The 24518-nt window shown below is 44.2% G+C and overlaps 1 protein-coding gene across 3 annotated transcripts in view; it reads left to right on the top strand.

Annotated features, from left to right (window-relative positions):
- The window catches only part of LOC138449115 (zinc finger protein interacting with ribonucleoprotein K-like), a 361705-nt gene that overhangs the window by 204704 nt on the left and 132483 nt on the right, over nucleotides 1–24518 (top strand). For 2 of the 3 annotated variants that reach the window (XM_069604745.1, XM_069604744.1), the window contains exon 5: nucleotides 13106–13192. The exons of the other annotated variant lie outside the window; for it this stretch is intronic. In XM_069604745.1, coding sequence (XP_069460846.1) covers nucleotides 13106–13192 — 87 coding nt within the window. The remainder of the gene's footprint in view (nucleotides 1–13105; nucleotides 13193–24518) is intronic. 3 annotated transcript variants of the gene reach the window in all.

Raw genomic sequence — 24518 nt, 5'->3', positions numbered from 1 at the left:
TAAGAGCTCTTATCCTTTGACTAGGGGGCTCAGCTGTGTGGGGACCACACCTAAAGTTTTGAGATCATTGCCTAACAACACAGCACCAGAAAAGTCTACCTGGACACTGGCAGGTATCCTGACAGCCATATTGTATGGTAACGGGCATGGGGGGGTGCATCTGGACACGGCCTCCACCAAACTTAATGGGGCCCAGCTACATCCTCTGGGTTGCGTAGAGACTCACCATTGAGATTCCAGCCCCAGTGTCTCTAATGGCAGGGATCCCTTGACCATTAATGAGCACACCTTCTTTGATGTACTCTAGTGTTTTCTAGGATGCAGAGGAGTCGGATCCCTGATTCTGGCCCTGGGAATTTAAGGGTACACAAACTACTCTGGCTTGAACTCCCTAAGGCTCTTGGGCAAGAGAATGAAAGAATGCCTCTGTCCTAGTATCTTCCCCATCCTGTGGGAATGCTAAGGCAACTGATGGAATTCCTAAGGTTTTACCTCTATACTTGGAATCTCCTTTCACATGGTCCCCAGACCCACAAATCACACAATTGCCAAATGTTTTCTGCTATGGGGATTTCTTGAAACCTCCTTCTGGTTTGGCACCAGAAAGCCCACTAACCCTTTTGTATTTCCCATGGTGTTTACCAGTATTACTTTTGTGGGCCTCATTGGATTGGGATTCATTTGGCGAGTCTTCTCCTTTTTGTGAGGAGCCCCAGAATCCTTGTGAGGGCCCTGTTTGCTACCCACAAGTCAGCAGCTTGTTCCAACCTCTTGGGGTCTAGTTCATTTGAGTCAGCTAGGTGTTGTCTCAAGTCTGGGAAACATGCATCAAAAATGCTTTCTAACAAGAAGAGATGCTTCATGCCATTCAAAGTACTCACCTTATGGCCTTCCGTCCACCCGTCTGTTTTTCAGGCAGTCAGACACCCAGGTGGTTTACAACACACCATCTTTCTTCTTATGGTCTCTAAAGGTTTTTAGATATTGGGAAGGAGTCTTCCCATATCTAGCTATGAGAGCTTGTCTCACCAGTCTGTACTTTTTTCTGTCATCAGCATTCATCTCCAGGATCACATCAGTCATTCTGGGGAAGCCTAGAAATAATCCATGGTACTTGCTCACTCTCACACACATTTTGTATTTCACAAGCAAGTTCAAATGTTTTCAGCCAGTCAATAATATAATTCATCACATTACACTGACTCACCACGTCTTTAGGACATTTGGGTTTGGGATCCTAGAGGCATTAGACAGAGAAGACCCTGCAAGTGTAGAAGATCCCATCACTGCACTAATTAACCCAGTGGCTGTGAAACTGCTCTGCCAGCCTGGTTCCTGGTTACGCATCCATCCAGTGTTCCATGTCTCCTTACTGAAACCAATGCAGCCAGCAACCCGTAGCTCCACACAACCACCACCTCCTGTGCAGTCCGAAGGGAAAAACCCTGAATATGAAGTGCACAATATTCTAGACTCCAAATGGGTGCAAAGCACATTATATTATCTTATTGATTGGAAGGGATACAGAGCCTTGGACAGGTCCTGGGAACCAGCTACCAATGCACATGCACCAAGATTAGTGGCCAGATTCCATCGAGATTACCCAACGAAGCCGGGGCCCCAACATAGCACCTTAGGAGGGATTTGGGGGGTACTGTCATGATCACAAGTCTGGGCCACACCAGACCCCGCATCACTGTGGCTACACCTGCTCACCGATCTATACAAGGGCAGTCCCTCAAAACCCACCAAGTACGGGGAGGCTGGATCACCCTCATGCTGCCATGCTCTCTGCAACTATTGACTTTGCATTACTAAAAAGACCTTACAAGATGGCCACCATATTTGCAGCTAGTTAGGTTTACAATATGGCCGCCGGGAGTCACATGGTTATGAAACAGGAGTCTTGCGCTAGGCATGCAAGGGCTTCCTCTACTTATACCACGTCCCAGGCTTCCCTCACTGCTTTGCATTGAACTGTTCTACACAGCGGACGCTTACCGCAAGCTCCGCTTCCATGTGCCTTGCCCTGAAAGGGAAGAGAACAAGATATTAGACATCTGGCGCCCCAGCTCAAAGCTAGTAAGAGCCTACTCACCTGATTCCAGCACCCGGAGCATCTTGCTTCTTCTCGACACCGTCCGTTACTGCACTCACTCCCTCTTCTCTGCTTCAGTCGCTACTCAGCCCGTGCAAGGGAAGTGAGGGACAGAGTTACAGGGGAGAGCGTAAACGGCAGCCACAGCAAGTAAAGCAACACAGAGGTAACTAAGGACAGACAAGGAGGACACTTAACACTGAGAAGCAAGAGAGACATTTAAAACTGAAGAAACACAGGAAGAGAAAGACGCTTCTGCAGAGTCCCCAGGTATCCGTTACAGTAGTGTAAATCCCAGAAAGTAAACACCCAAGCTCACATCCAGCCTCACCAACACACAGAGCACAAGCCCTATACCTTGCATCCTTCAAACGTATCACTAAGATTGAGAAACCCACGGATGGGACCCTGTTTCCTGCCCCCCAATAGCCAGAGCAGAAACACAGTACTGGGCACCTGTTGGTGCCTAGGTGTAAGAACGTAAGTGGTTTTTCCCTGCGTTCAATGCAGGCTGTCTCCATAGAGAGAATGCAAGTATGGAAACACATGAAAACACCTGTCACCTAGGTGTAGGTGTTAATGATATATTACAAACTGTTACTATCAAGACAGTATCCAGTGTTGCAAGATTGGGTGGGGGGGGGGTGGCATTCCGCAAAAAATGTCATGCTACTTTTGCCACCATATGCACCATGGACAATTAATGGTTTGTTTGTTTGTTTATTATTTATAATGCGCATCATACCCCCGGGTAACAGGGCGCAGCAGTTACAAGTATATGCGAAGCTTGGTTACACAACAAAGTATACAGTTTACATAGAAGTAAATAATTACAATAATTACAGTATGTATATGTAGGGATACATATATACAGGCAAAGAATATGAAAAAAACTTAAGAAAAAGGAGATCAGTGCAGGGAGGCTAGCATAGTAGTTCAGGTATCATGTCATATGGTGGATACCGGATAATGTCCGATCAGTTCTAACTGTATCCTAAGAAAGGGTTATTAATGCTGGTTATTAGATTTCAGCCATATGATAATGTTGGATCTAAACTTGTGGTAAGACTGGTCTATTCTTAGACTAGGAGGCTGCGAGTTCCATAGTTTGGCCGCTTTGACTGAAGAGCTATTGCCACCAATTGTCGCACGTTTGAAGCCTGGTATGGAGAGACGGTCTCTGTTAGCTAATCTTGCTGGTCTCAAGGAGGTTTGTTTGTGGAATCTCTCCCTTAAGTAAATGGGTGCAGCATTGTTGAGTGATTTGTGGGTAAGCGACAAGGTTTTTAGGAGTACTTTGTCGTGGGTTTGGGAGCCAATTGTTCTGTCGACAGATCTCTGAAATATGGTCTCTTCTAGAAATGCCTAGGGCTGCTCTAAGGGCATTATTTTGTAAGGTTTGAATTCTTTTAATAGTGGCTTTAGTCGATCCTAGATAGAGGGCATTACAGTAGTCCAGGCGCGACAGGATGAGGGCTCCGGACAGGGTGATGCAGCTACTATCAGAGAGGAATAGCTTGCCGGTGCGTATCAATTTGCATGTGTAGGCCGTGGAAGAAGCTAGTGAGTTGACCTGTTTGGTGAATGAGAGGTTTGAGTCAAGGTAAAAACCAAGTGTTTTTACCTCGCGTTCTACTTTAATAATATTGCCATCGATTATGAATGAGGCGTAGATGGGACCTAGTTTTTTTAAGTTGGAAAGTGTGCCCAGGATGATGAGCTCAGTTTTATCATCATTCAGGCACAGACCATGTGTGGCCATCCATGCCTGGGTGATGATATACACTCTATTTACCAAGGCCAAATCCTCTTCATAATCCCCTGAAAGCGGGAGGAGGATGTGAGTATCATCTGCATAGTTAGTGTAGGTGATACCAAAATGATCCAGATCATCGAAGAGGGGCTTAGTGAAAATATTGTAGAGTGTAGGCGTGACACATGATCCCTGGAGCACACCACAAGTGATAGGTATGGGGTCTGCAGCTGCTAGCGGCGAGAAAACCCTCATTGTTCTGCCGTTTAAGAAGGATCTGATCCATGTAATTGCGTCATCAGAGAAATGTGCTGCTGTGTTTAGGTGGCTGCATAGAATAGTATGATCGACCAAATCGAAAGCAGCTGACAGATCTAGGAGGAGGAGTAGTGCTGATTTTCCAGAGTCTTTCAGCTCATCGATTTGGGTCTTAAGATCGATAAGGGCAGTTTCTGTGCTGTGTTGGGGACGGAAACCTTATTGTCTGGCTCCTAGCAAGTGGTGTAGTTCCAAGTGCTTTTGTATTTGCGTGTATGCTACTTTGTCCAGGATTTTTTTAAAGGAAAGGCACGGGAGTGATAGGTCTGTAGTTAGTGGGTGTGGATGGGTCAAGAGTGGTTTTTTTTTAAAGAGTGGGAGTACCCATGATTGTTTCAAGTTAGAGGGGATGATGCCAGTAGAGAAAGATGCATTAATGAGTTTGGTGGTGAAGGGGGATAGGTCTCGGGCAGCATCCTTGATAAGCTGCGCAGGGCATAGGTCGCCCTTGCAGTTCGAGGGTTTGAGGGACAGAATAATTCTTCCCACTTCCGGAATGGAAACCTTGGTAAAGTTGAATCGGGTCGATTGTTGGTTGGTGTTGGTATTACCAATTATTTTGGGTGCAGGGGGGTCATTTAAGACAGTTCTGTTGTAGGAGATTTTGTTTTGTAGAGTGGCAATTTTGTTGGCTAGGGCGTGTTGGATATCCTCACACCATTTTTTGTCTTTCGTACAAGTGTCAGGTACTGGTATCGGGGTCTATATTTCTTTGAGAATGGAGAAAAGTTCCTTTATGTCTGATTTAGTGTGGGATATGCGGGTGTCAAAGGATGATCGTTTTGCTAGGCACATTTCTTTTTTATAGAGGGAGGACAGTTTAGTAAGTTTGATCTTATTTGTATCAGACGGATGTTTTTTCCATGTGGCCTCACAGTTTCTTTTTGGTTGTTTTAGATTTTTTAAGTAGGTTGTAAACCATTTATTCAGGTGAGTTTTCTGCTTGCTTGGTCACAGTTTGGCAGGGGAAATCTGGTCAAAGGAAGTGGTCATGATTCTGTTATATTCTTCAACCAATCTTTCGGGTTCAGTGTTGTCTGGGAGAGAGTTGAGAGTGGGAGGTAGTGCTGGGATAAGCCTATCCACAGTGATACTTTTTTTTTATTTCTAGTTAGTTCAGGTGGAACCCTAAGGGCAGGAGGGGGTGGGGGTCTATTAGTGTGGAGCATGAAGGACACAGGGTGGTGGTCCGTCCAGGCTAGTGGTGAGATAGACAGGATATTAGCCTGGCAGTTATGGTCTGCCACCCAGTCAAGTATTCTACCTTTGTTGTGGGTGGCGGTATTGCTTCTTTGAGTGAATTTTAGTTCTGATAGGGTATTAGCTGTGGTTGCGGCAAGCAGGTCTGATTGGTCATTGAAGCCCATGTTCAGGTCACCGAGTAGAAGTACCTGCAATGAGCTTTTAAGGTTATTGGTTAAGATGATATTAATATCATCCTGTCAGGAATTCAGCTCAACATTCTTGGAGGAAGTGGAGAAAGTGTCGTTCATGTTACCAACAATGGAACTCAAGATGGCGCCTTCTCAGCGTCATCTCCACAAAACACTTGCCGCTCTAGTCTTTTTCCAACATGGCGACCGCATCTTCCCATTCTATATATTTCATCTCTATGGTTTGGTAAGATGCGTCGCTTCTGTTCGCTGCACAGCGCTTTGCCTGTGTTTCTCCTTCGTTCCAGCCACTTTGCCTCCTGAGATTTTCAAAGCATTTCTAACCCCTTTTTTACGCCCTCGGCACACATTCTGTCCTGTGTCCTTTCTTGGCTTATTCTTCTACATTACCTTGCTTACTTACTCTTTTCTCCTCCTCCGTGTTTCCGGGAACTGATCCTTTCTGTGTTCTGGTTTCCTTTTCTTCCTGCAGCTTTCCTGCTTCGTTTCCTCTTTCTCTCTCCCACTCCGGTCTGAATCGTTCTGGCGTGGAGTCCGGCCGGGCTTCTTCCCGTGTCTGCACTCTTTCCCAAGTGTGTCTTACAAACCTAGCAGGATTTCTCCTGCATACTCGACTCCTTGAACCCTTCGTCCTCTTCAGCCTGCTGAACCTACCGTCATTCTACAGCATATACCGTTGGACTTTGGAGTCACCATCTTCCAGGAATTGGTTTTGGGTTTTCTTCCCCACGAGGGTTTCCCAAGGGTGCTGCCCCCCGGGGTGCACTGAGTCCAGTTTCTGGCCTCTGAACACCTTAGGAGACACACCCACTGCATCGGAATCGATTCTATTTATCTGCTGTTCCGGACAATCGTGAGTACTGTTCCAAATCGTAATACATCCACAAACGTTTCTGATGGGCGGTATATCAGATGGATATTCAGAGTTTGGGCATTGGTCAGGGGGACTTTGGCTGATAGTAGTTCACAAGAGTGGATGTTAATAGGGTTAGCTAGTCTCATATCAAGGCAGCATTGTATATGATAGCGATACCTACTCTGGATTTTAATCTATCATGTCTCAGGATAGAGTAGCCATCAGGGACTGCTAGCATGAGCATAGGGCCTACAGCAGGGTGTAGCCACGTCTCGGTGATAGCGAGGGAGTCTAGGTCATCTTTCTGGATCAGATCGGCTATTTCCGTGGCATGTGCCACCAGTGATCTGGTGTTTATTAGGGCTCCTTTTATCTGAGGGCTCGTAGTGGTTAGAGTAGTTGGTTGGGGACTTTGTGGGGTTTTTTGTTTACTGCACTTGGCTGTATTTTTGGTAGGCCTGGGGTCGCGGTGAGGGGCTAAGGGTGTACTCAGAGTCCTTATTCCTGGGAAGGTGGGGAGCGACCTAAGGGGGGCTCATATAATTTAGCTAGTCTCGCTCTAAGGCGTAGGTTCCTGTCCGTGGTTAGGCACTGCTTGTGGTTAGTGGAATCTATCATGTCTATGAATGGTATAGTGGTCAGGTTGAGCAAGGTAGTGGGAGTCGGAGTGGGCAATAATCTGCTAATGGGAGTAGTGAGTGTCATGATGTAGAACGTGGTACGCAAAGTAAGGACTATCATGTAGATAGTCAGGTTAGTCACTGAGGGGAGCATACTGATGCTAGGTACAGTATGGACTAGGCGCTAACGTATGGGGTGGGTGTCACAATAGTGTATTAGACAGCTATGGGATAAAAGACAGTGGGTATAGCACGTAGGTTAGTAAAAAGCTATGATTAATGCGGTAAACATGGTAAAGGTACACACAATTGTTCCTGCCCCTCATATGGTGACTTGACTCAGTATTCTCCCCTGCAACATTCCGACATGGGTGGTACATGGAGCTGTGCGCCCATGCTGTGCATCGGGCTCTGCCCCTTTTTTGGGCCTTGTGAGGGGTCAGAAATGAGAGGCCTACACAGAGGTATCAATCCCAACATTAGCCATTTTATTAACAGAAAGGGATTTGGGTGAAGGCCTAACTTTCCCTATCCTAAGAAATGTCCCTTCCTATTAAAATAAAACTAAAGCATGATGACCTTGTGTCCAAACTCAGTCTGATCCTCATACTAATACATACAAAACGAAATGTGCAAGGTAAACGTTTTAAAGTTCACCTCAACAGAAAAGTACAATAACTGAAAAATATAACTTCAACAAAACACTTCTTCTATCAAAGTGCTTACTCCCTTCCCCTGGATTATTACAGGTATACTATTCACACTGTTCTGTGTCAAAACCAAACTCTTAAAGGCATTACAAATGTCTCTTTTTCCTAATACTCTCCTTAAGATGACAAAAAAATGTTCCTTCCATGAGACTGATTTGGAAAAGAGAAAGTTTCTTCTAGTCTTTCAGAATAGCAAAACAAAGTATCTTTTGCACAGTGTTTGTTTGAATAAGGTAAAGGAAAGTCTTTACTACCTTTCAGGATGGCAACACAAATATCGTTTTCTGAACAGATTTGTATGTATGGCAAAAGGCAAGTTTTTTCAAAGTTTCTGCTTAACAAAATTTTATAAGGAACCGAGAACTTAATATGATCAAGTCTCTTTTTAATATACCAATTCAAAGTGAGTTTCCCGATGCACTCTCCTGCCAGGTTACTCATCAACTGAAAACTCTTGATATCCTGGTTTACTCTTCTGCCAGGAATATCCCCTTTTTGGCTCACTTAGATCCCCTAGTGTACTCTCCTGCCAGGCATCCCAGTCCAAAAAGGTTTCACTTCCTGATAGGCTTCTCTGCACATTCACTTTCTCCTTAAGTATCACACAACTGTGCTTCTCCACTAGCACACTTTGGTTGACTTCAACTGTTACTTGTACCAATTTCCCCCAAACTGATTTCCAATATCTGAGGGTTTGTTCAAGCTTTTTCTTTCAACAATCTCTGTTGACTCTTGGCAATGCTTGTTCCAGATTTCCCCCAACTGACCTCTTTAGTAAGGAGAATTGCACCACATTTGCTTTTTCCATTTAGTTCTGTTAGGTCAGTATTCAAAAGTACTTTTAATATGATTTTCAGCATATCTTCATGTCCCTGGAGCCCCTTTGCTATAAGGCTGACTCACTGGTTCTTCATGCGGCGGTCGAGAAGTGTTTGCGAGGGGCCGGCTTCCCTTTATTGGCAGAGTCTTGCTAGGTCTCTGCGTCGGCTCTTCCAGCCTTCGCTGCCAAGACCAGTGCAGCTTTGCAGGACCACAGGTCTGCTGCGCACCATCTGTTTTCTCTCGCCCGGAGCTCCTGTCCTCCAGTCACAAACGCCGCCAGCTGACTTCTGGCCAGCTTCTCTTCTTACAGTCCTTACTAGGATTTCCTCTGCCACCGGTCATGTTTCCCGCTCTGGGCACTCTGCAACCTGCCTTGTCTCTCCATCGACGTTGCATCAGCTGCCAGTGATTTGAGGATTTTAAAGTAATGCGCATCTGATCAGATGTGTGACAACTAGACGGTACAGTATTCTCAGGGTCACATTTCCTCCACATGAACTCCTTACTCTTCTTTCTCGTCACAGTACTTGAGGATTTCTGAGACTTTGAGTCCAAGGAAGTTTCAATGGATTTTACATTACGTGGTGGAACAGTTGTACATTACAATTACCATAAACATCAGATGTTTCATGTGTTTTAATTTTCCCATATCTACGTGACGACTGACTGGTTTTTGTTTAAAAAGAGTATTTCTCATGGTTTTAGAACCAGATGGTTTTCAATAATGGCAGCAAGCCATCAAAAACCCTGGAATTAATGGATCTTCTTCACAATAAAGAGAATTATATTGCTTCGCTCCTTGTGGAGTCACCACTCTCCCCTTACAGCCATCTCCTGCCATGTGATCCACCCTCAGAATACCACCCTCAGGGTCAGGATCAGGTAGCGACTGCCTTCCCCAGGCCACATGGGAGGAGACTTTAGGCTGGGGATTAGTTATAACTCCACAAGATTCATCACAGCCTGCAGTGCAGTCTACGTCCTGGAGTGTGACACAAATCATGCTTTGGCTTTGCCACCCATTGTGCATGTATGGTGCAGAGCAGGAGCATGCCACCACACTGCTGTCCATGTCCTGCTCTAGGGCACCGTTCTACAGGCAGTCAGACCAAGCAGGACCACATTGCAACACTGCTGTCCCAGACAGGATGACCATAAGAGAAGCCATCAGGACACAGCAAGAAAGTGCTGAACTGGCAGTCACAAACTGCACTCCAGCCAAGCACCAACGCACACCATGCTTGGCTTAAAACCAAGCATAGTACGTGTCACCACCTAGCCAGACCGGAACCTTAGGGGCAGACAGTCCAGCCCCTCCCCTCACCACCACTGCTGTGCAAAGGCCTCCCTTATGGGCATCTGTGACAAACCATATTTTATTTATTGTATTTATTTCATTTGTATAGCGCTCAAAACAGCACAGGACATTGTGGCGCTGTTACATGTACATGCCATTTACGGTACATACAAGCAAAATGGTGTGATTAGGTTATCTATACAGTCTGAGGGTGCACAGCACAGGCCCTTCTGGATATAGGCGGTGGTTTGTAATTAGAAGAACAACTGTGTTTTGAGTGCTTTTCTGAATACCCAGTAAGATCTTTCTGCTCGGGGTGTGAGGGGGGAAGTGCATTCCATTGCTTGGCTGTTGGGTAGGGGAAGCTAGCTCTGCCTGCTTTGGTGCGTTTAACCTTGGGTATGACTAGGCATGTCAGTGTAGGGTGTTCTAGTAGGTCTTGTTGAGTGTGCTTTGACCAGTTTCTGGGAGACATACAGGGGGGCTGTGGCGGAAAGGCATTTGAGGGTGATTGAGAGTGTTTTGAAGGTGATACATGCTTGGATGAAAGCCAGTGGGCCTCCTTTCTTGCTTCGGAGATGTGTTCTCTTCTAGGGATGTTCAGGGCTGCTCGTACAGTTTGAATGATTTGGAGTTTCTTAATGTTACTAGAGGAGGTGCCAGCAAAGAGTACATTGCAGTAGTCCAGCTTTGAGCCTATGATGGCTCGGGCCAACAGCAAGCAGCTATTTCTGTATAGGAAGGGTCTGGCAGCATTTAAGACTTTGGTTGAGCAGGCTGCTGATGAGGCGATGGCATTCACATGTCGGGACATGGTTAGGGAGGCATCGAGGTGCACTCCTAGGGTTTTCACAGAGTATGAGACCGGAATGGAGATATTATCGGTCAAGAATGCAGAGTAGAGTGTGGAGAGATTATTTAGGGCTTTGGGGGGGTCTGATTAGTAGGATTTCCATTTTGTCGCTTCTTAGACCGAGGTGGTTCTCCGCCATCCAAGACTGAATCATTGAGTAAATATCGTTGAGGGTGTTTGAATCTTCTGCATAGTGCGTGAGGGTTCATGATTTGGGTATCATCGGCATAGTTAGTGTAGACTATTCCACTTGTGTCCAGGATGTTGAAAAGGCATAGTGAAAATGTTGTAGAGGGTGGGGTAGATTCAAGACTCTTGTGAAACTCCACAGGGGATTGGGGCTGGAGAGGCATTTGCGTTTTCTGCAAAGACCTTCATGACTGTTCCTTCCAGAAAGGAGGCAATCCAGGCCATAGCCTTGGGGGAGAAGTTGGCCAAGGCAGTGAGGTGGTGGACAAGTCAAAAGCGGCAGAAAGAGCGAGGAGGAGGAGTGCTGTCTTGCCCTCGACTCTGATCTCGTCCAGTTGATTGTTCAAGCCTAGGAGTGCTGACTCAGTGCCATGGCTAGGGTGGAAGCCGGATTGGCGCATTCCTAAAATGGTGTTTGTTTCAAGATAGTTCTGTACTTGCAGGTAGGTTTCACGATCAAGGATAGGAGGAAGGGGACAGTGGTGATCGATCTGTAATTGGTGGGAATAGTGGGGTCCAGGGATGCTTTCTTTAGGAAAGGGGAACCACGCTTCCTAGAGGGTGGCTGCACTGAGCTTGAGGAGAAGGAGGCATTTATAAAGGCAGTGATGATAGGGGTTATGGTTTCGGCACAGTCTTTGATGAGGGTGACTGGGCAGGTGTCCCCTTTGTATTTAGAGGGTTTGAGGGTATTGATGACTCTTAACGTTTCGGTTTCTGATAGGTATTTGAAGCAGAACTGTGGGAGAGAGGGGATCGCTGAATTGGTGGGTACGGTAATGGCAGAGGCATGAATGGAAGGTTCTTGTTCAGCGTGTCACTTATATTTAGCATAGCCTTTTGGATATCTGTGCACCAGTGTTCATCCTTGGTAAGAGTGGGGGTAGGGTGTGGAGGGGATTTCCAAATCCCTAAAGATTGAGAAGATCTCTCTTGTGTCCAATTTGGCTTTGCAAATTCTAGAGTCGAATGAGTTGGCTTTAGCAGATATATAATGGAAGATGTGTACTGTTTGACAAGTTTGGCGAAGTCCTCTTTCAAAGGGACGGTGGGGTTTTTCTGCCAAAGTAGTTGTGCCTGAAAATTAAATTTTGAATTAACCTGTTTATTTATTGTCTGAGTTTTTTTTCAAATTGGGGTGTGATATATATTTTTGCCTTCCCAAATTTAGTTACATCATTGGGATGAACGTGTGCCATGGATACAATCTTCCCGTGGATGGGTTCTTTAACCAGAAATGGAGCATAAGCATCAATAACAGAACAGTAATATCCATATTCTGGTACAATCGTGAGACACCTGTTTGCCCATTTGCGCTGCCAGTGATATGGAGCAACACGCCAGCTTTTATTGTTTGAAGACGTGCGGATGGCAAAGTGTTGCATTTTGACGTGAAAGGAGACCTTTGTTCTCACAAATGGGATGACATGTGCTTCGATACTAAATCGAGGATGGCACACAATTGCATTAGGTTTTACCACACAGAATTTTGACTTCACAATTCCAGTACAGGAATTAATAGATTGATTAACGCAATCTGAAAGATTTGATGGAATATGACAGTCAAACTAAACATTGGAACTATGCTTTGTAGTAAACAACATTTTCTTGCAATCATTATATTCGCAAAGGTTTTCAATGATTCCTTGGATGCAATGTCCTATGTTTTACTTTAAAAATATAATGACTTGGTAAGTTCCTGACTAATAGCATTTTCTTAAGTTATTTTCTTCTTTTTTGTGAAAAGAAAGTAAACTTTAATGCTGTGTGTGTGTGTGTTTGTGTGTTGATCCTCCTGGATTTGCGTTAGGTAACGTGATGACGTAGGTGATGACAGGGTACGTTTGGCTACGCTGTCCATGAATGTAATAAGAGGTGGGGCAGATCAGTTTGACATGTCGCTGTCAACTTGAGGGGTTGGGATCTGATTTACTGCCGCAAGGGCACTTGAATTTAGGGCAGTAGATCAACAAATAAGATTAGCACAAGATGGCGGTTTCCGACCCGTGAGTTTCGCATTTGTAAATGTGAAAAAACCGAAGCTAAAAGGCATTGGAAAAATAAAATATGCTCAGAAATACATGCCCGATCCATTGGGCCAATCAAATTCCTGTGAGAACTTCTCCTTGAAGTTTCTGTCCCAACATAAAGCAGGAATCCCTTTTAAATGATAACTATGTTGCTTTTGTCCACAGGACTTGGCATTGTCAGTACTGAGTCAGAAACAGATGTTGAGGCACACATTGATGAAGGAGAAGAAAGCAGCAATGTAATCCTTCCAGGTAAATTAACAACCAATCTATCTAGCTGCTGCATCAGATGCTTGATTGTTTGTTCATTGTCACGTCTGCTTTACTTCTGAATGCATCAAGAGGCATTTATGTTTGCGATGGTGCAAAACTGCAAATGAAAATAAATGTAAACATATGTTAATCTCTTATTATATGTCAGACAGACAGGGTATCAAGAGAGACACAGAGTCAAAGGCGTTAGTTTTAAAACCTTTATTTACTAAGGTTCCTGGGTTGGTGTAATGCCTGACTGGCCCTAACTCTAAAGGGATGGTTCCCTTAACTGATGTTTCTAAAGGCCGTCGATGTCTAATAGTCCAATATAAATGTCTGTCTGTGTCTAAACCTATGCTTGCCCTCACTCTTTACAAAAATGTGACAGGAAACCTTTAAAAAAGGAAAATAGTGGGTCAACAGAAAATTGGAAACTAAAACTGGTTTCAGCAGGTCTTCTCACTAGGTTTAGTTTGGTCAATGTCACAAAAATGAGTTCAATTAAAAAGAGATGTTCGTAAAACCATCTCCACAGATCCCTTATAGTGGTTTCAAATACCTTCAGTGTCTTTGGGTTCCTTCGGGTTTTTGTTTGTTTGTTTGTTTTATTATTTGTAATGCGCACCAGACCCAAAGGTATCAGGGCGCAACAGTTACAAGAATATGCGAAGATTAGTTACAGAGAGACATAGAGTGAAATACATTGCTTACAAAAGCAAAAACAGGATATACAGATATTGAAAAGCATTATACATTATACACTAATTATGGTTACATCCAGAGGGATAGCAGGTATTTCAGTTACACAGGCAGAGATCATCCCGGGGTGAGGGTATATCGCCCAAGTTTCTGGTCGGAAGATTTGAGCCATATGATAGTATTAAATCTGAAATTCTGGTAGGACTGATCTTCTCTCAGTGCAGGAGGCAGGGAATTCCAAAGTTTGGCCGCTTTGACGGGGAAACTGTTACCTCCAATCGTGGATAATTTGAATCTCGGAATAGACAAGCAATTCAGGTTTTCTAATCTGGTTGGTATAAGGGAGGTCCGTCTGTGGAATCTCTCCGAGAGGTAAATGGGTGTGGCATTGTTAAGAGATTTTGTGAGTGACGGCGTTTTTAATAACATTTTGTCATTGGTCAAAGATGCGCTCTCTTCTGGAGATACCTAAGGCCGCTCTAAGGGCATTATTTTGGAGGGTTTGGATTTTCCTAATGATGGCTTTGTTTGAACCTATGTACAAGACATTACAGTAGTCTAGCCGGGACAAAATAAGGGCTCTGGCCAAGATAATACAACTGTTGTTAGAGAGAAAGGGCTTACCAGTTCTGATAAGTTTGCACGTATATGCTGTGGAGGACGCTAGTGTGTTAACCTGTTTAGAAAAGGACAAGGTGGAGTCAAGATAAAATCCTAATGTTTTTACCTGCTGAGCTACCTTGATGAGGTTGCCGTCAATTATAAATGTAGAGTAGTCGGGCCCAGTTTTTTTAGGTTAGTGGTGGTACCCAAGATGGTAGGTTCTGTTTTATCATCAATAAGGCATAGACCATGCGTAGCCATCCATGCATGGATGATGAGGTACACTCTAATCACCAAGGCCAAATCCTTGTCGTAATCCCCTGAAAGTGGGAGGAGGATCTGAGTATCATCTGCATAGTTAGTGTAGGTGATACCGAGATGGTCCAGATCGTCGAAAAGGGGCTTGTTAAAAATGTTGTACAGTGTGGGGAGACACAGGACCCCTGTCGCACACCACAAGTGATAGGTATAGGGTCTGCTGCTGCTGATGGCGAGAAGACCCTCATTGTTCTGCCGCTTAAGAAGGATCTAATCCAAGTTATGGCATCTTTGGAGAAGTGTACTGCTGAATCAAGATGGCTGCATAAGATCGTGTGATCCACCAAATCCAAAGCGGCTGAAAGGTCAAGGAGGAGAAGCAAAGCTGATTTCCTTCTATCTCTAAGCTCATCGACTTGGGACTTTATATCAATGAGGGCAGTCTCCGTTCCATGTTGTGGACGGAGCCTGACTGTCTAGCTCCTAGCAGGTGATGTGATTCCAAGTATTTTTGAATTTGAGTGTATGCCACTTTGCCTAGTATTTTTAGAAGAAAGGGAACTGTTGTGATTGGCCTGTAGTTGGTTGGTGTCAAGGGACCTAGAGTAGGTTTTTTTAATAGTGGGAGTAACCATGATTCTTTGAGGTTTGTGGGAATGGTGCCTGTGGCAAAGGAAGCGTTGATGAGTTTTGAGATAAGGGTGTTCCCTTCCCCAAGCTTCAACTTGTTCAAGCTCCAAACACCACAAAATAAATGTAACACAGTTCCTTTTTGGAGCTTCTCAGGGTTCCAGCAACACACCAGGATAGGCCTCTCAGGGTTCCCTTCCCCAATCTCAGGCCCCTTCCAATGTGTCCAAGTTCAAAACACCACAAAAGAATTATAACACAGTTCTTGGTGAAGGTTCTCTGGGTTCCTTCCCCAAGCTTCAGTCCTTCAATACTACAAAAACAATACGTCTCCAACTTGCTCGGGCCTCTCGGGGTTCCTTTCCCCAAGCTTAGGCCCCTTTCAGCTTCCAACACAAATTCAGTTTTGTCAAAAGGCACTTTGCTTTCTTTGTTAGGCCTCTCAGTGTTCACTTCCAAAATATAAGGCCCCTTCCAGTTCAACTTGTCAGGATGTGCCTTTCCGTTTTAACCCAGTTCTTTCACACATACTTCACTTGTGGGGTACAATCAGAGACTTTCGAAACCACCTGGTTCTTTGCTCCTATGTATGACGACTCTGATCTGCAACCCCTCTCTTTATTTGTTACTCTTCTTTAGACCTTTCACCTTCAGGGGCTTCCTGCATCCCTTCTTGTTTTGGCTTCTTGCCCGTGCACACATTCACCTTTCCTTTTCTGTGCCTTTTGTTTCACTGTGCACTCTTGCACTTGTTCCACCTTGCCCTCTTGCATTTTCCTTTTATTTCTTATCGTGCCTTATCCGTTTCTTTCTTGTGCTTCTCCTGCATGTCTAACACACAGTCCTTTCTTTACTGTGTACGTTTTGCATTTCTCTTCATCGTACACGCTTTGCACTCTTTAAACTCTTCACAAGCCTTTCCTTTCACTTTTCGCCTGTTCCGTGCCACTAGCACAACTTTCTTCTATTTCTTATTTCTGATACTTTCTGTCCTTCGCACACTTTCAAACCTTTCCGCTCCATGCCCTACCCAGGTGATCCTCCCTTGCTTGTCCACCCCCAGGGTTGGGATCCAAGAGCGATGGCCCTCCCCTGGCCACATGACTAGAGTACTCTTGGGATCTTAATGGGAGAATGCCACTAGGTCTATCACATATGTTTCTGGATTTTAACAGTAAATGACTCTTTGGAAGCTCCTTTGGAAAACAAATGCACCTGGCTAGTCGTCTGCTATGGATAATGAGACCCACCTTTTAGTTTCTACTATTAGGTGTCACTTTTAGCTAAAACTCTTGCTTTGGAGTACAGCAGAAAGGGAGATGCGATGTGGGATCCAAGGAGGGACACACAGCTTTGGGGTGGTTTTTGGTTATTTGCCTGGTCATTGATACCCATTGACATACTTAGTCCATTTGGTAATTCTCACTCACTCACTTCAAGCAGATATTGCATTTACCCTCCTTACCTGACCATGTCATCAGCAGCAAGTGCCCTATCATGTCCCATTACATCAGCATGCATTGTTCTAAACATCTCCATATGGCCCAGCACATCAGGAGGCACTGCTCTGACCCATCACATTAGCAGACATTGGACGACAGACATTGGTTCCATCACATAAGCAGATATTGCCCTTATCCATTTCCAGCATCATCTTCTATTAGAGAGACAGCATGTGCTTCTTGACTGTAACTGGCTCTTTAAACGTTAACTCACCATTGTGAGAATGGATAGCTTAGGGGCAACGCATTTGTCTTGGAAGCAGGCCAAAGCAGCGCAACGCAGATTCGAATCCTGATCATGTGCTTAGAAACCACTCACTGGTATTAAACGCGTTATAAAAGAACAATTATTATTATAATTACCCAGAATGACCCTTCTGATAACCTGCGCAAGTAATGGCTTAATCTCACTGAGTTCCTCTGATGACTTGAGAGTAGCAGGTGAACTGATTGTGTTGAGTGCACTAAAGAGGTCAGACATTGAATTACCCCATGGCCAGGTTATTGTTGCCCCTCGGATGAGACAGTTCACCACCCTGAAATCAGATAGTTCTTTACCCTTAGGTCAGGTGCTCCTTTAACCTGAGGCCAAGTACTCAATAATCTTGAGGTCAAATGTTCCATCAACGTTGAGATTGGGCCCTAGTCAACACACACTCTTTCCCTAGTGTAAACTGGCTTGGTTGAGGGGTTGATGCCAAGGAAATTGGGCTGTCTAATTGTGAAAGTTGATGCTGAAGAGCATAGCCAGTATAAATCAAATCATATCTATTGAACTTCATCCTCTGCGATCATTTCTTTCTGCCCCCAGGAAATTGGGAGTGTGATTCCCTTGAGGGAACATCTCTGGCTTCCATCAGGTTCCTTTGCAGTCTAGCAAATGTTCAGTTCCATCCTCGTGAGCTTTACATTTCTTGGGAATTCTCCAAGGTACCCAGGACAATTCCACAGTCTATCCTGGTTCTGCTCTCTCTATAATTGGGCCGCTGGCTGTAACATGCCCTTCTGCTTTACAAGACATCTGTCTTAATCATGCCACCTCGAGTGACAAAACTTTAGTTAAAGGGACGGTTTGGTTGCCATACAAATCAATAAAAAGCAAAAGATTTGGCAGTTATGGTTACTAACGCAATCATAACTGCCCCTCAACAGACATAGAACAACCAAAACTCAGCCTCTGCCATGCACTACATATGTCCAGGCATCACCACAAATAACATACATTGTATGGGCAGGTCTCTCAGAGAGAGAGAGAGAGAGAGAGAGAGAGAGAGAGAGAGAGAGAGAAAGAGGATGTAATATTTTTCATTTATTTATTTATTTATTGGGTCTTTTTAATGCGCCTAGACACAATGTGTTTCAAGGTGATACAAGACAAGAGGGAGGGGGGGTAAGGAATGACAGAAACAAAAACTGTCCTAGTAGGCCTTGTGACATTCGGATTGTGCAAGCACAGATGGCAGAGTTCTTGTTCTGGTGCAGGAGTGCAGCCCATGATTAACCTATTACTCCTGCTTAATAGAAGATCTGGACCAACTTTCAGCAAGATTCAGCGAAGTGTCTCCCCTTCACGTTGGGGCATGTAAGCATGGCCCAAACAACTATAAGGAGCCATGCAAGATAAAGACGGTCAGAGATTAGTTAAATCTGTGCCTCTGCAGAGAGTATAGTGCCCATGGGTGTCCAGTGGCTAACGGCTAGGCAGATGACAGAATTAAGACAGAGGTACGAAATCCCTTGTGTTTTCTTACCGTGCGAGTTTACGATGGTTAACCACTCCAAGCAGGATCCAGTGGCGGCTGCCTCATATGTAGTGCCGGCGACCTCATATGTCTTCCCCAACAAGGGACTGTTCGTTCTAGATCTTAGCCAGAAGTCTGAATATGGTGATGATCCTACATCTAAATCTTTCCTTGTGGCCAGTCAGCCAGTACCCCAAATTTGTATTTATGCTTGGCTGAGCCTGCCCCTGATCATATGCTGATGTAGCATTGATTCTCCCACAGAGGTTTACATTGAGGCTAGTATATAATTCTGTGCCAATTATTAGGGCTACCTCAGATCGCAGTACGACATGATCCTTACAACTGGCAACTCTATTCCTTATATTTGTGTCTTGGTTGAAACAATAAAATACTAAGGTGAATATGCTGCAGGGGATCGTCACTGTTCGCACCTCACTAAATGCTAAAAACAAACATTAACTAATTCAGTATAAATTGATGTAGGTCTGCGCTGGTTCTTGTGTACTAAGTTAAATTGGGTTATATTAAGTTCCTTTGGTATGTATTATTCTCTTAAATGGTAAAGAGACACTTCTTTTTCATAAGGTGTTTTATTCAATGTTATAGTTTGAACACTTGTGCAAATACTTGTTTCTCTCTGCAAGCTCCCTCAAGGCACTGTAAGTATGTGAGTGTTCAATAAATCGTGCTAAAAATTATTTTTGGCATATACTCTACCCCAATATTTGTAGGTGTGTAATCTAGTTATATAATAATTACATCAGAACGCAACAAGATGGAGGTGTGGAGAGATGAGGAGAAAAAAAGAGGAAGAAATAAAGTGAGGCAAGAACTTGGTCATAATACTTACATGAACATATACATTTTTGCTTTACTCTTTTGATTCGCACTACGTAATTACCTTTACTTATTCTGTATAGTGATCAAATGAATTGATACATTTAATCTGATATCAATATGCACAGAGTGTCTATCTACATTAATGGAGTGTTGAATTTGGTGTCCAATAGCATCACACGCTTCTAAATATGTGAGTGAGTTGTTCTGTTGGCATCATTGGCACTTGGTAATAATCTCTTACCCACGTAAAAGAGGCCTGTTGAGCATTGTAGGGTTCTGATTAGACATTATTTATAAGATTCCCCAAAATGTAGAGGAGAGGTTATCTACAAAGTGTAAAGAGGATATAATTAAGACATGGATTGCTGTTTGGTGGGTATTAGTAATATTTTATAAAAAATAACGTGTGACCCTTAACTTAAAATTTTATTGGATAAGTCTAGGCTGGACAGATATTTCGACAACCAAACAATATGAAAAAAGAATAGGGAAATAGATTTATGTATGGTAACCATAATTGTGAGTTTCCCCCACGGGAATACGTTTTTAGTTGGTCTGGTAATGTCTGTCACCAGTTCTAAAAACAGTGAAACAATGAGCACGGAATAGTCTACTGCATTGGAAATAAATACTAAATAAAAATTAAGTAAGGTTTTGGTGAATTGCATACTATTTGTAAACTGCAACTCAGTGTGTATGTTAAAATGTTTTTAAAGTACATAATGTTTAATAGCTGGAAAACAAAAACAGAAGAGTAGATGCTGATGACGATTGTCGGTTAGCCGAAACTCATCACAAAAAGTGTCATTGAATAAAGCAGTGTTTCTTACTGTGACAAAACAAGGGAACTCGTCACTTCTCCCTAAGGCAGAGCGCCCCCCAACCCCTGGTGAGGCTAGTGAGGTGAGCCCGCTCTGCAACACCCTGCCTAGGGGTCGAGGCAAGTGGGACATCACCCGGGGAGACTCCCCCTTTGTGGACAAGGACTCCCGTTCCTGTGAGGAACTCCCCAAGGCCCTCCACGCTATGGCTTTTAAAGACTTGTATAATGCACCAGAGTATTCATGAAGCTAAAGTGAACCAACATCATCAGCAACAAGAAACTGCGGATATCCCTTTAAATCAGACTCTCCAATAGACTGTACCGAGGAGGCTGATAAGGGATGATACGCTAGAGAGCAAGCAAGAGAGGGTAGAGAGCTGAACGCCGAGTGAACATGGTGAAGCCCCCTGTATGTAAGAGAATCGAAGAAGGCAGAGCTATCGTAGAACGCTGATGATACGCAAGTACTCATCATACTCTCTGGCACACACCACACAGACCCAATACTCCTAAATGAAATTTACAGCAAAATCCAAGCGTGGATGGCCAAGCATGGTCTTTGCTTAAATTATGAAAGACTGAGCTTCTGCTCATCGGATCCAAACAGAGACTTAACAAGTTAGGTCCTCAATATTCCTCCTTCAATATTGATGGCAACAACATCAAAGTCGACAAGGATGCCAAAACTCTAGGCTTTTACCTAGACTCCTCCCTATTGCTCTACAGACAAGTAAGCGCTACAGCGTCATCAACCACCTAAACTTCTAAACTAATACATGCGTGTAGACCCTTCTTATCCACCAGGAGCTGCATCACCTTGGCAAGAGCTCTTATACTCTCCAAATTGGACTATTGCAATACTCTATACTTAGGCACTTGTCAGAGAAACCTACAACTAATGCAAAACTAAGCCTTCAGAGCAGCTTTAAACATTCCCCGGTCCAACCACATCTCACAATCCCATCGGAACACCAATTGGCTCCATTTACAAGACAGGATCACTTTTAGAACCGTGATGATCTCCCACAAGTGTCTGAATAACTCAGCCCCTAAGTACCTGGTCGACAAATTCTCCAGAAAGGAATCCACTAGACCTACTAGAGCCAACTATGTCCACTGCCTGAATATCCCTAAATTCAAGCTGGCTAAAGCTGGAGGATCTAGCTTCCCAGTTTTGGCAGCCAAGACATGGAATGCCTTGCCCCCTAGCCTAAGAGCAATACCCTCATCCCCATCCTTCTGGAACAAGGTAAAACACAGCTCTTTTCCCAATCTAACTAACGCCACACCTCGCCTTCTCAATGACTGCTTAAAACCAGGTGACCAGAATGATCACAGCCAGACCTGTATCTTCAAGTGACCACCTTGAAGCTCCCTCTTCAGAGCTCTAGCATGAAACATGAATTCTTTATATTCCTGCTTTCTAACGCCTTGTCTTCTATATATTTACGACCCACTTCACATTAGTCTAGGACCTTTGCCTGGCATCGCACTCTACTGCCACTTTCTCTCCACACTTGCCCTGAGAACCTACCTACTTAGCCAGTACCTTACCCGCACTGGACTAGAACACCACATAGCTCCTAGCTACATTCTCGCTTGCCTCTTGTAATTGTGGGGCTTGGCATGTAATACTAGTCTTATCTTGTTTAACACACTGCACCTTTGTTCTGCCACTTTTTGTACTCACTTGTCCTGGTAATTTCTATTATCAGATTCTTGTAACAATTGTTGTACACTCATGTAAAAGCTCACAGATACCTCCGGGTTCGGTGCGCTATACGAGCAAATAAACTAAACTCAGAGCCTGCGTAAGCCATAGCAACTCTGACGCGGAGCGAGAAACGCTGGAAACGCAAGTCCGGTGGAAGAGAGAGTTTGGTTGTGAAAGCAGAAAACTATACCTATGTGTCTGTCTCACATTCTTGAAGCCTCACACCACTCCCCATTAACATGGATGAGTTTGCAAAACAACCATAATTCGTGAGTAATGAGGTGGTTCTTGGATCTACAGCCGTTCTGTTTTGCGGTCGAACATCAGAATGGTCAAGTACAAGGGAATATTGATTTCTTAAGCAGATTGCCTCTCAGTAAAGAAGGGGAAGCCACAGAAATAAGGGGAAGGGCATGTGACAAATCGAGGGAACTCATCACTTCTCCCCAAAGGGGAGACTTCCCAACTGTGAGGCTATGGAGGTGAGCCCACTCTGCAACACCCTTCCTAATGGTCGAGGCAAGTGGTACCTCACCGGGAGAGACTCCCGCTTTCGGGACAAGGACTCCCATTCCCGTGAGGAACTCCCTGAGGCCCTCCACATGATGGCTTATATGGACTTGTGTAATACACCAGAGTGGTATCACTGTCATGAAGATAAAGTGAACCAATATCATCAGCAACAAGAAACTGAGGATATGCCTTTAAATCAGACTCTCCAATGGACTGGGATGAGGAGGCTGATAAAGGATGAAATGCCAGAGAACCAACGAGAGAGGGCGGAGAGCTGAACGCAGAGAGAACCATGGGAAGCCCCCTGTACGCAAGAGAACAGAAGAAGATGGGGCTGTCATAGAACACAGAGCCTGCATAAGCCAGAGCATCTCTGATGCAGAGCGAGAAGCGCTGAGAGACCGGTGTGTCAGAATGAAGGAAATCAAAGTCCGGTGGAAGAGAGAGTTTGGTGGTGGCGTGACCACAAAGCAGTCATGGTGGGCAGTACACCTGTACAACACCGCCGACACCACCAGTGGAAGGAAATAACTCCCGTTCCGAGTCACGGCACCAGTGACATTTAGAAGATGATAGCGAGGCACAGGAGAAGAAGACGCTGCAGAAAGTAAGCTGCAGAGCTACAAAGCAGACGAAAGAGAATCCAATTTCCACCAATTACTGGCACTGTTGCCCCTGAACCCAAAAGATAATACAGTGAACTAGAATACCGAAAGGGCAAGAGGGAGTCAATGTAAAGCAAATTAAACTCGTCCCAGTATTGGCGTGAAGGGAATTGGAAATGAAGTAAGAAACTAGAACTGTGTTAATGAAATAAAACAAACATAAATACTACAAAGTGGGAGGGAAGAAAAGTTGAAAACTTCTCATGTTGGGGAAAGGGAAAAGGCAACGCATATCCCGTTGGTAAAAAGCAGAATATAAGAGGAAAAGACACTTGAGTAATACAGTCGTCTGACGGCAAGAAGATAAACCTCATACATGAAACAGGAGGGAAAGGGTGGATTATAATTGGAAATTGAGTATTCAGAGTATATGAGAGGAGAACAATACAAAAAGGCACCCAGAACCCTGCAAGTACGAAAGAACAACTGGATTCGTACTAAGATAATTAGAGAGAAAGAGAAAAGGAAGGGAGCTACAGAACTTCACTAAAGTGATAACAAAAGACTATTTGCACTTGGTCTACTGAGTGTGACAGAAGAATCAAAATGGAATCCCTGTGAAAAACACAGTTACCAGGAGAAGGGAATCATTCTTGCCCTTGCCTGACTAAGCTGGTGATCAGGAGATCACTTTACTTGAAGCTCCCATCCAACACTGCGGTGCGCATCAAGGACATGCGACTGGAGCCTCGCGAAGATGCACTGGAACTCGCACTCCATTTAAAGATGGCCGCTGCCATCACACACCCTGAACGCTTACCAGACACAGAAAAACTCAGCAGCGCTCCAGCGTTCCAAGGAGCCCAGCCACCCATTATGCCTGATTGGCCCATTCCTCATCAACACAAGGAAGAGGAAATACGCCAGCCGGCACAGCCGGCCCCCTCCCAAGGCCGTCATGTAGGGCTGTTGCCTGTCTGGGAGGAGCACGTGATGCCACTGATTACTATTGTATCAAACTCACATGAATCTGTGGATATAATTGTCACTGTTACTGTAGGACACTGCTTGAATTGGGTTGAATGAAGGTATTGATTGTACCAAATTAAATTTGATTTTGAAGACAAGTTATAAACTATTTGCATTATAAAATTAGCTGACCAGATGAACACTCCCTTTTCCGCATGTAGTCTTGCATGTTAAAATTATAAAAATAATTAAACAAGGTTAGAATAATAATGTGTCTATTTATAGTAAAGAACAAAATAAATATTTAATTCTTTTGAAGAGCAAAATAATGTTCCTATTTTCACTGCACAGCTTGCAATTGAAATTGGAAGGTAATATTGTTCAATTTTGTGGTATTTGTTCCCGAAAAAGAAACCTTCCTT

Source organism: Ambystoma mexicanum, chromosome 1p, assembly GCF_040938575.1.
Source record: "Ambystoma mexicanum isolate Mex_15411 chromosome 1p, UKY_AmexF1_1, whole genome shotgun sequence".
NCBI classification, from domain to species: Eukaryota; Metazoa; Chordata; class Amphibia; order Caudata; family Ambystomatidae; genus Ambystoma; species Ambystoma mexicanum.
The sequence above is the reverse complement of the archived record's forward strand: the minus strand, read 5'-3'. Positions and strand labels throughout refer to the sequence as shown.